This window comes from Lethenteron reissneri, chromosome 20, assembly GCF_015708825.2.
Source record: "Lethenteron reissneri isolate LAM-NWPU_2019-01 chromosome 20, ASM1570882v1, whole genome shotgun sequence".
Classification (NCBI taxonomy): Eukaryota; Metazoa; Chordata; class Hyperoartia; order Petromyzontiformes; family Petromyzontidae; genus Lethenteron; species Lethenteron reissneri.
In genome coordinates, this window is record NC_083798.1 from 876,375 (window position 1) to 892,724 (window position 16,350).

The window sequence follows — 16,350 nt, forward strand, 5'->3', positions numbered from 1 at the left end:
CCTGTAATGCTTTGCTTCACTACATGCACAGTCGGGATCCTAATATCTACGCTCCGATGATACATGACTCCCGTTATCCATGGCCAGAATCGATTTGCGAAAACTCATATTATCCACAGGTCATTTCCTCCTATCATCCGCAATAGTCTGTGGGCAAGAGACACAGGATGATGATGATGGTGGTGTTGGATTGAAGATGATGGTGGGTTTATGATGATGAAGTTGATGACGAATGCCAACAAATGACGATGATCATCATCACGCGGCTGCTGTGCCCTCTCCTGCCAAGCACCGCATGCCGCGGAGCGCTCATGCCGCACATTGAGGAGAGAGAATGCATCCGAGAGGACGACCGACGTGGAGATGGAGTGGTGATATCAGGCTATTGGCAGGAATGAGATGGGTTGTGGCATAACAGGACCGCTTCAGTACGCATCACCTACATATAATCTTCAGAATATATTTCTATTTTGCTTCTGAATACATTTCTATCACTGGCTCCGAATACATTCCATGCCCGTAAATTGTTTACGGGCATTGTCTAAGGCCTGCAGCTTCAGTGAGGTCTTTAATCTTGCAAATATTTTAGGATGGGGGGTTACCCCTGGTACTTTATCTTTAAAATCAAGAAATGTATAAAAGCAAAGCAAAGGGATTTTTAAAGTCAAGTAAAGATGATCAAGCTGAGTTTAGGTTCAGCTCGATAAAGAAAATAAACGATGAATTTGGATGCACTTATAAAATAATGTTTTTGAGATTATATGGAACATTGCGGATGAGCGTGTTGTATGAAAAGACGATTGCATATCATACATATTGCAACATGTAGCACAAGGTATGATTTCACTACATTACAAAGCTCCAGCACTGATTGTGTATGCGAGGATGACAAATACCTAGGCACTTGTAGGAGTGCTTAACTCAATCCAAGGTTGTTAAAAAGTTGGTTTTGAGTGAGTACAAGCCCAATGAGAACCATGTCGTGGCAAGCCAACAGTGGGCAACCTCTAGATAGGCTGGGCCCCACCATGGAAATGTGGAGTTTCCACCACTGGATCATGGCAATGCCCAGAGATGAGTATTGCCCTAATGCTTGTTTGAGACTGGAGGCACCGTTTCACTTCGAGTTTTACAGTACATATTGAATCACGAGCCTTTAGAGTAAACACACGTGATTATCATAAAGAGGAACGAGCACTTGTGTTGTGATGTAACAAATGCAATTTATTGTCATGCACATGTTGTGAGTAAACAGACAGAAGTATGTAGTAGGTACAGCGGGACAAGAGATTGACTATTTTGGTCTGCGAGTGCACAGAAGACTGCTCACGTTAGCGGCGCTTGCCGACTCGCTAGCATTGTGGGTACACGTCTCGTATCCTGGAATTTGGGGTAGTTTAATATTATTGGCAATTTACAATCGCAAAAAATCTCAAAATAGTCAATCTTCACATCGTAATCAGTCTTCAGAACTCAATCAGTGCACAATCAATGTATAAGAATCTGAAACTGCATACAGTCAAGCTTTTCTACAATTGCAGTAAAATTGTCAAGTATTGGTAAAGTGATTTGTTACACTGAGCATCAATTTGCCGGCGTGCGGTAACAATGGGCTGAGCGGTAACAATGGTTTGAGCTGTAATGAGAGACAGTACACGTCGAAACAGGTCTCAAAATAGTCAATCTCGGTGTGGATAGAGGGAAGCAGGGGCAGCATGCTGTGAGCGTGGGCAGCCTGCTCAGGGCACGGGGGAGAAGGCCACAGCAGGGCTGTTGCTGCTCACAAAGACACTTTATAAAACACTATGCTTTTCTATGTTTACATCTCTTTGTAAATATAGACTTTGGAAATCAACTTTGCTGGTTTGTAGAGTCGTCTCCATGTAGTATGATTTTTTTAAACTAATACTCAAAAATATGTCATTGTTTAAAGGCAGTCAAATAAACACCCTGAATGTCATCGTTTGAGACCTAGTGAAGTGGCTCAGGAACCACACGCCTCTCCGTGTACACTACACTTGTCTTCATTGGCCGACGTTTTACAAACAGCACACACACAAAAAACGATGAATTGATAACAAAATTTTACATTTAAATATGTATATATAGGGCTAACCAAATACTATATTGCGAAACCTTTTTTGCTACGTGTTCGTATTGTGGGGTACGTGATATCGCACTGAGTTTCCGATCACGAAAACAGGCGGTGCTGTGGTTCTAAGAACGACCACAACTCGACAGAACACTGGTTGGGAGAGGAAACTTCCCCCCAGATTTTGAAAAACTGGGGTAAGCCCCTTCAGGACCCCCCTCCCGTCTACGCAACTTGGGCCCCAATCGCTGTCTTCTCTCAACTTAAGTGTGTCACTGTACCCTTTATCACGCTCACATCATTGCACCTAGCTTTCATTCCCATGCAACATGGGACATTAAATACGCCTGGAGACATGATACAGACATATTTACTCCATTATCATTGTGAAAGGTGCAAATGTCAACATTATTTTAGGCTGTCATTACAGTTTCTTAACTGTGAAATTGAATCAACCGTTTATTTTGATTAGATCACGTAAACATAACCAAAAAAAACCTATTATGGATAAATGCGTCGTTAAACCTGCCACAGCCCAACACAACCAATTAGTAAGGTTTGTCATCTTGGTTCTTTCGGTAAAGTCACCGAAAGAACCAAGAATATGAATCATTGCAGTCACGAAAGCTTTAAATCAAAGGTTTGTCACATAAACAGAACATGCCAATTCATTATTAGTACAGCACACCAGTGTGTTGGAGAGCAAATCCACGATATTTGTGGATTGGCACAACATTTGTGGATTTGCAAATCCACAACATTTGTGGATTTGCTCTCCAACACACCGGTGTGTCGGGTGTTGGTGGGTTTAACGACACATTTATATTTACGCGATCTAACCCAAAAAAATCCTGTATTATGGATGATATTGGTCGAAAGCCTTCGTGTTAAACTGTGACATTGAATACTATTTTAAATTAAATAGGATATATAAAATGTGACAAATAATCGATACTACAACAAGACCCATTATTAAATACCCATTGTTCTAATTTAAAGATACTTGCATTTTTAAAGTGAATTATTATGAGTATCGCGTCCAGTCACACTGCATGGCAGTGTGTTGTGGCCAGCAGCATGGCCTACCTCGGACACAGGAAGTCACTTTACCATCTCCTGGTGACTAGGAGGCGAACGGCCTAAAGAATGCAGCTTGGCAGCATAAACCTACAACTGGCAGCCAGTTTCGACTTGGTTACACGGTAGATACGCTAGGCGCGGAACGCAATCATTAACCAATATGCGTTGCCAAATTACCAAATTTAAAGTGACTTCAGCATTTATCAACCTCCGCGTATGAACATTTTTTATTTTTAAAGTTGCATTAAATGTACAATGAAACGTGTTCTAGGAGTAGTAATGTACAAATGGCAGTTTGAGTAAAGTCAGCGAGGCCTACAACGGTCCCTGCTGCCAGGCACGCGACGCGGCTGCTGCTGCTGCTGCCCGTGTGGCCTTTCCCCTCTCGGCAGCGTCTTGGCAAATAGCAGCTCGCCTGCGTCCTCCTCTCAAGGGGTTCCTCTCAGTTCAATCACTCGCTGTTGAAAATGTGTGCCTCTTAGAATGGATATTGTACGTTTGTAATGGCTATATATGCATCCATGCACCACTGAACATGTGTGCATGCATCGCGCATTTAAACATGCACATGTTTGTACACAGGCACGTTAATGTGACACGGTGGTGTGATTGGAATTGGACAGAGATCTACGATTTTGAAATCGCTGGCAATACGACTGTTTTACAGTTTCACAGAAATGTAGCTTTGGATTCCAGTATGAAGGATGCCCTGACTGGCTGACCTTGATAATCACAATGGGTTTCAAACTGCGAATTGTGAACACTTTTGTGATACGATAGAATGTTATCAAATATTGATTTTCTTTCTGAACAGTTCACCCTCAAAACTACTGTACTTAGTGTATATACATCTCTTTTTTGTTTTTATATTTTTATAGCAAAAAAAATACAGATTCGCAAAACTTAAATTACGTGTTTCACAAGTAGTGCAAAAAATGTATCTCTGTGTAATCAACTGCATGGCGAGCCCCATCGGGTCAGCAGCAGCAGCAGGAGGGGGAGGAGGGGGGGAAGGGGAGGAGGGGGAGGGGCGTGATGCAGCTCGCTGAGGAGCCTCGCAGCTGCTCGCTGCCCCACGCCGCCGAGTCACGGACACACAAAAGCCCTCGCCCAGCCGCATCGCGGTGATGCGAATGTTTGCACATTTGAATACTGGACGGATGCTTTACGTGGCTTATGTATCGGACACAAACGTTTTCTCAGCCATGTGTTTAGTTTACTTGATTAAGTTTTGCGCCAGCTGGCTAGGATTGGGAAAATGTAGCCCCCACTTTAATGTGTAATCTCGCGTTTCGGTTAAGTGTGGGTTTCTGGGCTGGACTATGTGTTGATTTGGTTAAATATGATGAGCAGTATATTATATAATCAAATGGCCTTTCTTCTCCTACATTTCAGATTTATGGGAGTCATGGTTGAGAATGCATGGATGAGCAATAATAAAAATCTGAATTATTGAATATCTATCACAAATACTCATGCGGTATTTACGAAAATCAAATGCCAACGTGTTAATGTCCAATTTCCCCACATCTATGATAAATCATAAAGAGCAAAGATGTGATGAATAAGCTACTACTATACAGCTAATTCAAGCAGATACCAGATAAGCCATTTGATGGCAAATGCAAACGAATGTGCACAATAAGAACATTCGTTTCATGGTAGGAAAACAAAAGAATAAGCAGCAGCATCATGCAAGGATGAATGCTAGAGAAACTATTTTGTTCCCAGGCCAAATATTTGCGAACGCGAATCAACTTGGCTCTACATATATATAAATATGCTCTGATGAAGTGCGGCTGATTTGGGTTGAGTAACGTCAAGCCAGACAGGTTTGGTGAAAAAGAGAAATATCGGTGCTGGTTTGGACCTCTTGCATGAGCCACCTCGTTTGGGGTAACACTCAGAATGAGTGCAGAAAACAAACCTTCTCACACAGACTAACAATGACAACAACACTGATCAGTGCAGCTGGCATTCATTGGCCGATATCGGGATGTGACGTTCATTTATATTGAACATCTACAAAGTGAGAATAGGTTTTCCCCTTTTTTCTGGCAACAAAACAGGTGTTAAGATGTTAAAACACCAAACTGAAACCTTTTACAAGGAATCACGTCTGCATTAACCACAATACTTGTGGGCAGAAAAAAAACGCTAATATATGCATTGTCTTTGAAACTGATTGGTCCACACCAGAGACACCTTTCTTTTGAGCCTCGTCTCAAACGGTGTTAGACCAGAGGACGCCAAAAGGTGTTAGACGAGGCTCAATAGAAACCTGTCTCTGGTGTGGACCAATCAGTTTCAAAGACAATGCATATATTATCAGAGTTTTTGTTCATTCTGACCACAAGTATTGTGGTTAATGCAGACATGATTCCTTGTAAAAGGTTTCAGTTTTGTATTTTAACATCTTAACACCTGTTTTGTTGCCAGAAAAAAGGGGAAAACCTATTCTCATATTTTGGTACTGGCAAAGGAGGTCCCATGATATATCTAAAAAGTGTCAATCAGTGATTGGCATACGTTTTAAATACCAAGACAAATATAGCACAGCCTTTGCGCAGTATGCAAAAATCCACCAGAATTTTCTGAAGAGGTTAACTGTGGTCCTCTGCTCTTAGGTAACCATCAAAATACGAGCACAATGCACTCCTCATGGATATACTGCATAATTCACAATGGATGTGTGCTTTTTATAATTTTCTGTGCTGTTTGAAACTTGTGGTTTTCTAGCCTACGCTATAATTTTCTTACGAGTTTTCATCATGATTTACAGATTGAATTAGTAATTGACAATAAAAAAAATGACATGTGTGGCAATGGAAACAGAGTAATGGTTATCAACTTGATTGTTGCACTTATGTCCAGCTAACCAACTTATATTACACGGCAGAAAATCAACATAGCCATACTAATTTCTGGAATATATCATATATGATTCTGTTCTCAGATGCCAAAAACATGAATAATTTTCTTAAGGTTAAATAAATTCTAAATTTTGTTCACGAAATATTTGAAATGCCACAACGATGCCAGCGTGCCTGGCATTGTGTGCCGGGTGCGAGGCCCCTTCTCATCGTCACTTGGTGGCACCTGCCGTCACCAAAAGCCGTAGTAGTGAGTGTGCACCCTCCCTCCACGATGGCGGTAAATAAGTGGCGGTGTGGCAAGGCATTGCCATTAGCTCATGGCTGCTATGCGACATGCCTTTCTATTTGGCAACGTCACACCGTTCATCAGTGTTTGAATGAACAAAGCTTAGAGCTCATCATGTGAGTAGCTTCCAAATGGCAGGTGATGGACCACAATGCTAAAACATAATTACACTTTTTGGTACAAGCTTGTATTCCAGTTCAGACAGCGTTCTTTATGCCTCGTGTGACCTTTAGCAGGGTGGTCTCAGATGTTGGTAGGATTGTGAAACACATCGCTGCAACAGCGCAACTCCCGTGTCTACAAACAGGCAACTAGCAATGTGTAAAAAGACCTGAGCAAATAAAATATTAGAGCAGCCATCTCAAGTGAAGATAAAAAAGCCATTCCTTTTGAGAATACAAAACATTGCATGATCCCGCCGATGATAAATAATAGGCGTTGTTGTTGCATGTTAAAGTGGAATACCAAACGCCATGTTTTACAAACTAAACATATCTGGAAATTTGTAATAGTGCTTTCAAGCCTGCTTACTTGAATCCCAGGCACATCATGTTGAGTTCCACTATTACTATTCACAGGTACTGGAATGAGATATAAAAACGTGGAAATTACTTGCAAAGAAGTGTATTTTGGACTGCACAGAGAACTGGAGGCAGTGGAGCTACGTACGGACCCACTGTGAGGGCCCTCGTGACGTGAACTGCAGCGGCACGTCACCACTGTGCCGAGTGTGAGGCAGAGTGCAGTGCATGGCTGCACTCTACTGCTGCTCAGCATCATACCTTCTCTTGCGGATATTCCTTCCCGACGCAGGCAGGGAGAGAGAAGATTAGAGTTAGAATTACAGGTGATGGATTTACCTGAACAACTTATACGTTCACCGGTCCCAATGTGCATCCCCACATGCACACTGAAAAAGGGCTGCAGTTAAGGCCAGGAGAACTGGTTTAAACAATATTTAGTCATTAAAAAATTAGTACTTCCGAAACATAAGATTAAAAATCGGGATATTACTTCTCAATCACCATTACAGCACTTGGCTTTAACTTATAACTTACATTATAGTACACATTCATTTAGAAAGTATTGGATGTCCTGGCCCTAACTGTCGAAGAAAAGCGGGGTTGATATAAAATGTCAAGTTATTGTGCCATGGATACAGCTGCGTAGGTACATATGTGATGCATGCTGCAGGTCAAGCCCCAACGTTCATGCCGACTGCCACAAGCTGAGTACCACATGCTGTCCAGACAATGCTGCTTCAAGGTGCCAACCAATCAGGGTCACACTGCTCTTAGCTGTATGCAGGCATGCACCACACCATATACTGCTCTTAGCTGTATGCATGGCTCGATTCACAAAAAGAAGGAAACACTTATGGAGGAGGGACATTTAGGTAGAACATCGGACGGACGGTATGGATGAAGAGAAAAGTCAGCTCATTCTCCCCATGGGCTGGATGTGGGGCATTCAGCAAGCAGGGACTCGAGGGGCTCCCGGCCACACAGGGACCCTGGTCCCGTGGGCTGCAGCCAAGTCCGTCACGCAGGGGAGGGGGCATTCCTCAAGCAGGGGCTGTCAGGCTCTGCTTGCTGCCATTCCCCGAGCTCTCCAGCTGCCGCTCGATGCACGTGCACATGGACAGCAAAACAGTGGCGGCGCGCTCCAAGCTCCTCGGTGCGCGTAGTGAATATGGCTGCACCATTCCAGCCAATGCAACAGAAGCGGCTGGCGTGGCGATGCGCTAAGTAGACTGTCAATGTGATGCACCCCACAGTGGCTACACGTCATTATTGTCTTCCTGTGGCACAGTTGTCACATTGGTTCATCGGTTGTCTACACCTGCATATCGGTTGCCAACAAATAACGTCTTCGGTAATGTAAGAGACAGGCGTACACAACTTACGTGCATACAATTCCATACGTAGACTTCACCATCAACATCATAGCATTACCACCCAAACAATATTTTGCAGTGTTTATTGGTTGTGCAGAATTGTCACAACCTCGGCGTGTGTGTGCAATGAGCACACGGGAAGCACGCTGTGGGAAGCATGGGCCACAGGCAGGAAGCTGTTCATGGTCTTCCCACATAATCCCTGCTATAGCTTAGCAATCATTTGCACATTTGGTATATGTGCCATTCTTATAGTGCGAGGCTCTAACGAAGGCACGATTATTTCACAGACGATAGCCTGCTGCAGTTTCACAGCGGGGGTCAACTTTACTATGTGGATACGGGGCGATGCTGTCACGTGGAGTTTCTCCTTTAGATAATTTGTGAGTTACAGTATTTTCAAATTTGCCAAATGTAGACCGTGACTCTGGCACACATTGTGGCCGACTCGTTTTCAAGTAACATCGCGGGATCTTAAACGTCCACTGTGAAACGAACGGCGCGTCACCGTTTAAGGTCAACACACCCACAGCCGCCGTATTAACCAGGGCGGCCGCTGGGCCCAAACCGCGAACCTCTGCCACAAGCGGCGAACGCGCGCTACAGCTCAGCCGCATGCACATATACGTCATTGCTTGCGTTTGGTACGTAAATATTTATTTGCAATGTCAACACACTTTTAAGAACATTTTATTATGTGTTTGCAATAGGTACACGTATTACAGAAGGCATTTAAAGTTAACTGCATGATATCAGTCGTTCACACACGTAAAAAGTACAAATGTAGGTGCTGCATTTAGACATCAAATATCCATTTTACAAAATCTATTACACAGATGGGTCAACCGTGAATGAACGCCACGGGGATCTCTGCGCCGTGCCGGCTCGAGGCGCCGAGGCTGTGGCCGCTGACGGCGGCGCCCCACGGCGGGCGGGCGTGGTGCGGACAGACAGGCGGCAGGCAGCGAGCAGCGGGCAGCAGCCAGCGGGCAGCGGACAGCGGCGAGGGAAATCAAACAGCAGAAAGCGCGGAGCGGCGCGGACACGGGCACCGGTCCGCAGGAGGTGCCACCGCCTAGCGAGCATCTCGCCCTCTGTGCCACCGTCGAGCTCAGGAGTAGAACTTTCTCAAGTGGATATTACCAGACTATGAAAATACATTTGTAGATTATCATCATGACATGGATATGGACCGTAACCTAGCTCTTGCTGCCTGGTAAGTTGCCTAATTGACACCGTGCAGTTTTACAAATGTTAAGGCATAGAAGCAGCTAATAGTGGAGAGATGGCGAAGGAATGAGGGTCGTGTGAGCATCTATTAATGCTTTATACTGCGGGGTATGTGCCACTGATTCTACTCACAGTCACAGACATGCCCAGTAGGAACGCGTGGCAGAGTACAGCACTGGCAAAATCCCATGCTACCCATCGCTCCACAATTTATATTTAACGATGGCGTGTTCTCACCATAGAAAAACCGGGTTTACCCGTAAAGTTAGGCCTGCCCTCTGGGTACATACGACATTTCCTCTTGCTACTCAAGGCATAGGCAAAACAATGGTTATGCATGTAGCCTGTGGGAGGGCGACATCATGCAATGCATGCAAGAGCGGTGCGAGGGTGCCCCTATAACGGCGGCTTCACCTGTCTGGCAGGAGCGAGCGCCTGGATTGCAAAGCCACATGAACAACGCACTACAGCGCTGCTAGAAATGACGCCTACTTTGTCTTGCAAAAGCTTAGCACGATGAGATAAAATAACTGGATGCGTTCAGGATTGAGTTTAAAACTTGGGCTTTTACTTAAACTAGTTTAGTGATACACATTTTAATTTTAAGTTATGGCTCACGCCATGTGATTTTATTTAAACTCTCGATCAGAAATTGGTAAAATGGCGATATGTGTTGTGTATAAATGAGATTTTTCGTCATGGCTATATGCGTAAATAAGGGATTTCTCCTCCTGTATATGCCAATGCATATCAAACACACGACATGCCCACTTCTCGATTAAGTAGAATGTAACTTTACAGAAAATCTGCCAGAAAAAACTTTCTGCAACATGCGTCACTCTCAAGTTACACGTCACAAACTCCGGTGGGCGGCAGAGCAAGGGAATTGTGTCACCGCATTATGACATCACCATCCCCGCCCACAGCCAGAGTTGTCTAAACACACACGATACGTGCACATATGCGTGTGCACGCGTTGGGAAACCCTATGCAAAAGAGGCACGCATGTTTAGATTTTTTTTCCAAAGTATTATATCCTAATTGACTGAAATTAAAAAACTAACAAAATAACTAAATTTTAAAAATAGGTTTCATTTGTTATTTAAATTGTGTTTTTTGTAAAAAAAAAAACATTTGAATTTAAAAAATAGCCAGTTTTTTAAATGGACATAGTCCCACTGTTTTCTGTGCCCATTCCATGAGTTAGGTTTTTCCCCCACCCCTCAGCCGTGAATGTGACCCACCCCCCTCCATGCACCACAGATTCCCCCTTCACAACCTCCTCATCCTAGTGATAGTCGCACGGCTGTAGTGGCACCAGCTATTGCACGACTCCGCAAGCAGAAACATTGCTCCGTGCACTGCAAAGTGCATTGCACAGCAGTGTGCACGCCGGGCACCAGCTCCTCTCAAATGGGGGGGGGGGGGGGGGCAGTAGAACTGCCGTGTGGGGGTCCCCCAGAGCGGTGGGTCACCGCTGGCGTCGTGTCAACCTGGGCGGCAGCCTCCCGAGTGGCGGCCTTGGCTGTGGCCTTCTGAGCCTCGACCGCCTTGGACCACTGTGGCGTGTCCAGTGCGAGCCTGGTGTGTGCATTCTACTACAAGTGGCAGAAAGCCATTTGGCCAATGACTAAAAAACTGAACCATCAAAAACAATATGCGACGAGGGGGCTTTTTGTAGATGGTCAATATAACGTTTCATGAATCAGGTCACATATGCTTGAGTATTTTGTAGTTCATTAGCATTACTCAGCAGTGCAATGTAATGTCCCCTTTGAAATACATTTTCTTTATTTAAGTGCAAAATTGGGCGACAATACAATGATGGGTAACAATTGTATAGTACCCGCGAATGTTATTTTCCAACAGAAAGTGTCAACAAAAGGGCATGTTTGTTTTTTGACACTGAAGAACAAACTGCCAACGTTAACTATTGGTGCCATCTCCTTGTAAAGGAGCAAGAGCTAATTCTGTTGTCTGAAGGTTGTCTGACTTTAGTGTTTTAAAACATGCCTGAAACAGATCGAGGCCTTTCACTTATTGGAATAATTGTTACAAAGAAGAGTTTGCCGCGATAATTTGATGTGACATTGTTTTATTCCATCGAGTTTAAAATTTCCTTTGGAAACCAAAAATAATTGGTGCCATTGAAATAGTTATCTTGTGACTGCTTTTGCACAAAGGATGTACTTATGTCCACAGTTCATTGCACGGGCCATTATTATTTTACAAATTAAGAAATGTGCTTTTATTTTTTACTATTAACAAAGACATGCACAGAAAGTCGTCGTTTCATTCGGCTGAGCACCAAAGTCTGGTTTCTCCATCGGACTGAAAGTGCATCCTGTACACAAATCTTAGAAAGATCTTTACCACCATCATCAGATCCATTGCCTTATAACCAAACAATACCAACTAACCTGTCAGATATTAGTCTATATTTTGTGGAGACGGCATTTTATGTCGTGCACCGACAAATTCTGTGAAATTATTTTTTTACAAAAGATAAATGTTGGAAGTTTTTTTCCAATGATACATGAGGTAAAAACAAATCTATGTATCTGTGCCCCGAACATTTGGTTACATAGTTTCAGTCATAAAAGTCAAGCCAGTTATAGGGCAGCACTAATGCTGATGGTGGCAGAATTTCCAGAACCGTCCCGACAAACCACAGCCAACACTCTCGTCCCTTGAGTCTCATCTCAAGTCACGTGTCTGTGTCAGGTTTGTGCTCTCCCTTGTCGCGTTTATAATTATCGATGCAAAAGGCTTTGTATTTACTCCAACAGATATCTTCTCAAAAATCCCAATAGCGCATATGGTAGTGCCTGCTATCTGCTGCTACAAAATACTAATCTAAGAATTGCGACATCAGGTTTAAACATGCTGATATCACGAGTGACCTTACTCATGAAGGTCTTCCTAATTCAAGGAATTCTCAAGACAGCTGCTCATACAGTAAAACCTCTCAAAGACCGACTGACTCGGGGAGAGCTTTTCTGGTGATGGAGATGTCTGGCATAGACCAAATAATTGAATAATTACCAACATATACATTTGCATGTACAAGTACATAACTCTTAAACATTATTAAGCAACCACTATTTATTATTTACATATTTACAATTGAAGAAAAATAATAAAAAAATAATTTTAAGGTAACGACTGTACGGTATTTACAATAGTAACGTTTGACGTGCTTCCCAGTCATTTATCTCTAAAATGTATTACATGTATCAAAAAAATTTAAGCAATATATAAAAATATTGGATAAAATTTCTTACAGCGTCAAATTCTATTTACATAAATTTACAAAATAAACATACCGCAAGACAATATTCTATTTAACGAACCAGATTTACAGTTTGGAAAGGATGGCAAAGTAAATGAGAGGTGACAGGGTTGGGCCAAGCAGGGCGCGCTCGCCCCGTGCGTTGGTCGCTCCGTGGCCTTGCACTCGCAATCATTTGGAAAATATATTTTTAAATAAATTAAATGTTTCTAGTTCATTATATTTTCATTAGTTAGTCATCACAGAATACCGTATCCTCCGGCATGTAATTTTAAATACAACGAAATATTTTTTGGCCAGCTTTCCTGGCATACCCCAAATACCAGCTTCACTGAGTCTGGCTTGGAGAGGTTTTAAAGTCTTCATGAAGCCCAGTCACCACATCACTCGCATTGACAGCTGTTAGCCACCACACAGTACGTTGTTACAGCGTGCATACACAAACAATAGCACGTGGCAACATGACAGCAGAAACATTGTTTCCCCAATACTTGTGCTCAGAAGCAATGTCGTCGTTTTGCTCCCGAGTCCCCGCTAGACGCATGGCTGATGCGCGCGTGCCAACGGAACGAGCGACGAATCTCTCTGCGCACGTTCGTTTGACGCTGCTCTCGAGAAGGGACGCGTTTTGCAAAGGCGGCCGCGGTGTGTGTTTAATGTGCGAGCCTGCCGTGTGGGTGCAGGCCTTAGACGGCAACAGTTGAGCGTGTCTGCAGAAAAACGCACGCGATAAGGATGCGTGTAGATTGCACGTATTGCGTCCTTTAGAATGTATACGTGTAATATATTCGCGTCGATATGTCTTGTAAATAAATAGCGTAGATATTTTACCGGCTGCTTGGTGGTAAGTACACTGGCTGAGTGACGCGTGCAAGCGGGTGGCACGCACCATACGTCTATGGCCGTGCATGTGCTGCATGCATGTGCGGTGCGTGTGCTCGGTTTTGCGTCTGCCTCCGCGCGTCCCGGAGTGTAGTGCAGCAGCAAAGCAGTGCTAGGGAAAGCCAGGCTAGTAAGGAAAAGTGCAGGCAAGTCAAAAGAAGCATGCCACAGTGCTTACTTAAAGCCCCATCCTGTCCCCCCCAGGACAACCGCCCCCACCAGGATGGCACCAGCGATGGAGCCTATAATGATATTGGCAGCACTAGGACCTGCGACAGGAGAGGAGCGGAGGGGGGCGGAGGGGAGGGGCGACATCGGGATGACACACCAAACACGCTGCGCACAGCACAGGGACGAGACAAGAGCGCAACCCCTCGGCCACTCCGCCGCCGTGACACGCTGCTGCGTCCAGCACGTTCCTGGACGCACGTCGAATTTAAACTGCGGTTATTTGTTTCTTAAAATTGGGAAGACAGGGGAATAGACTACCAAAATCGCCCCTTTAACTGCAACTGTATAAAACCAAATGTTAACAAACCCACAAAGACACATAATGTAACAGTGATAACTCAAGGACTCTTGCTTGCAACAGTATCCAGGGAGGCCTGAAACTCTGAACTCAAGATGCCTTATGCCGAAAGAAATGTTAAAGTTTTGCACTCGTAGGCACTCGTAGGCATACTGCTCCACTTCTATTGTGATGCCCGACAATCGCCCAGAGGAGAAAGAGTGAGAAGGCATGCAAGGGCGAGAGGGCGGCAGGGATCACGAGCACACATTAGATCACAGCACCAACAGCACCACTGCACACGGCACAAGGGCACAGGGCACAACTCTGGCGTCTGGCCACAGCATGGAACTCACAAAGCTGAGACACAGAGGGACAAAAAGCTGAAGAACAAGAACCGGCACGTGTAAATAAAACGGTGTAATGTTGTTTCCACCTTTCTGCGATAAATTGAAAGAAAACGAACTGGAAGAGTGAGACAAACTCAGCAGAGATCACTGGGTGCCACTGATGGGAAATGCTTACTCTAGTCCCCACCCAGTTCCTCCAAATATCACTCCCAGCGCCAGAATGGTTCCTGCCACTGCCCCTATAAGCTTGTTAGTGGCCTGGCTCACTGTCCAAAGGGATGGGGGGGGGGGGGGCAAAGCAACACATTTGATTACGTAAAATATAACACCACAATTGTAATAGCACTCATAAAATCAAGTTCAGACGAGCTACGATATAATCTCTCCTGCGATTCAGTGCTGATCAACACCAATAATATATTTACCTCTATCACTACCAGCGGCTAAAATGTCAAGGATACTTTTGGTGTCTTGACCCATCAGCCTTGATAAAAATCTTTAATGTAGCATTGTTCGTGCTTCCATCTGTCTGACAATAGTATCCATTTATTTGGAAAAGTCGCACAGGATTAAACACCTCTGCGGTTTCAGTTGAAATGAGATTTAACAATACCGTGATTGGTTGACACATGCTTTGGAACGTGTCACTTTTTACAGCCACATTTGCTAGAGCAGGCTGCAGTCCTCCCTGCAGACTGCTTGCCAAATGGAATCAGCTCTATAAAGTGGGGCATCTTAGCAGGGCGAGGGTTCCCACCTATCCAGATTTAGCACGTACTGTCCAGGAATTGGCATATGTGTTCGGGTGGCCGGAATTGGTACCAGTATTATGTTGAAGTTTACTGCAGTATACTGCACGGTTTTGATAGACCTAAGCTGACTGGGAAATGTGTTCGAGTTTGGTCGGTGGGAAGGGTGGCAACATTTGACTGGTCACATAATAGCTGGAGCTGTTAATATTGCAGCGTGAGGTGCAGGTGAAGGAGGTGTTGGGGGCGAGGAGGAATGGACGGGCACCGCAGCGTAGCCAACTCAAGCAGGGAAAACACCCGCAACAAAACCCTCTCAGATTCAAGATGGCGGCACCCAAGCTTTAAATGAAATGTATCATCCAAGTTTCAGTAAAAATTTAACTCAAAAGAGGAAAATAAAAAAATTAGCGGTTTCAGTTAAAGTGTGCCCAGCAGCAACCGATGCCTGTACACCGTACTATCTTGGCACTGTGCTGCTATTTGTGAGGCCGAGTTTAACACGATACATGTCAAGGAAGATGCAAGAAAACTCCAAAGCAGCACATGATACGTGCCTATGGTGTGTGTGCCCGACACTGGGACAACATGAGTTTGAATCTCTGTTTATGTGAAAACAAGTTTATCTCGTCAATGTATTCAAATGCACCACCAGTGAGACCACTGGGGCACAGTCGGCCCTATGCATGTGGTAAATAAATGAACGCGAAGACAATTCGGTCCCTCCACATCCCATCAGTAGCCACACGGCCCTTTGGCAGAGCATAATTTCAGCAGCATTGGTTCAATGCAAAACAATGTTTGACCTGTCTTGACATTCAGTGTCTTATTGCTGGGTCAGGCTTGCTTGAACCAATGCTCGTGAATTGCCAGATATTTTAAAGGCAATGACCCTCTCTGTTAGATATGGGTCCCTATGCATCTCGCATCACAAACACGGTTTGCGTGGGCAGGGAAGCCATCCAGGTGGAAATCTCGGACTCTGGGCTCTCCCCATGACTGCACAGTGCGGCTGCACAGCAGTCCCGCCGCACTTAATCATTTTTTACGTGAAGGGATAGATACGTGGAGGTGGCGTATTGTCTGCTTGTGTATTTTGTTAATTATA

The 16,350-nt window shown here is 44.3% G+C and overlaps 1 protein-coding gene across 5 annotated transcripts in view; it reads right to left on the reverse strand.

The window, feature by feature from the left end:
- ADAM22 (ADAM metallopeptidase domain 22) overlaps positions 1-16,350 on the reverse strand; it is a 117,924-nt gene that overhangs the window by 19,629 nt on the left and 81,945 nt on the right. For 3 of the 5 annotated variants that reach the window (XM_061554534.1, XM_061554532.1, XM_061554533.1), the window contains exons 25-26: positions 13,814-13,904; positions 7,117-7,134 (exon numbers count right to left, since the gene is read on the reverse strand). The exons of 1 other annotated variant lie outside the window; for it this stretch is intronic. In XM_061554534.1, coding sequence (XP_061410518.1) covers positions 7,117-7,134; positions 13,814-13,904 — 109 coding nt within the window. Of the gene's footprint in view, positions 1-7,116; positions 7,135-13,813; positions 13,905-14,668; positions 14,760-16,350 lie in introns of all 5 variants that reach the window. One more of the 5 variants, XM_061554531.1, reaches the window with a different exon arrangement.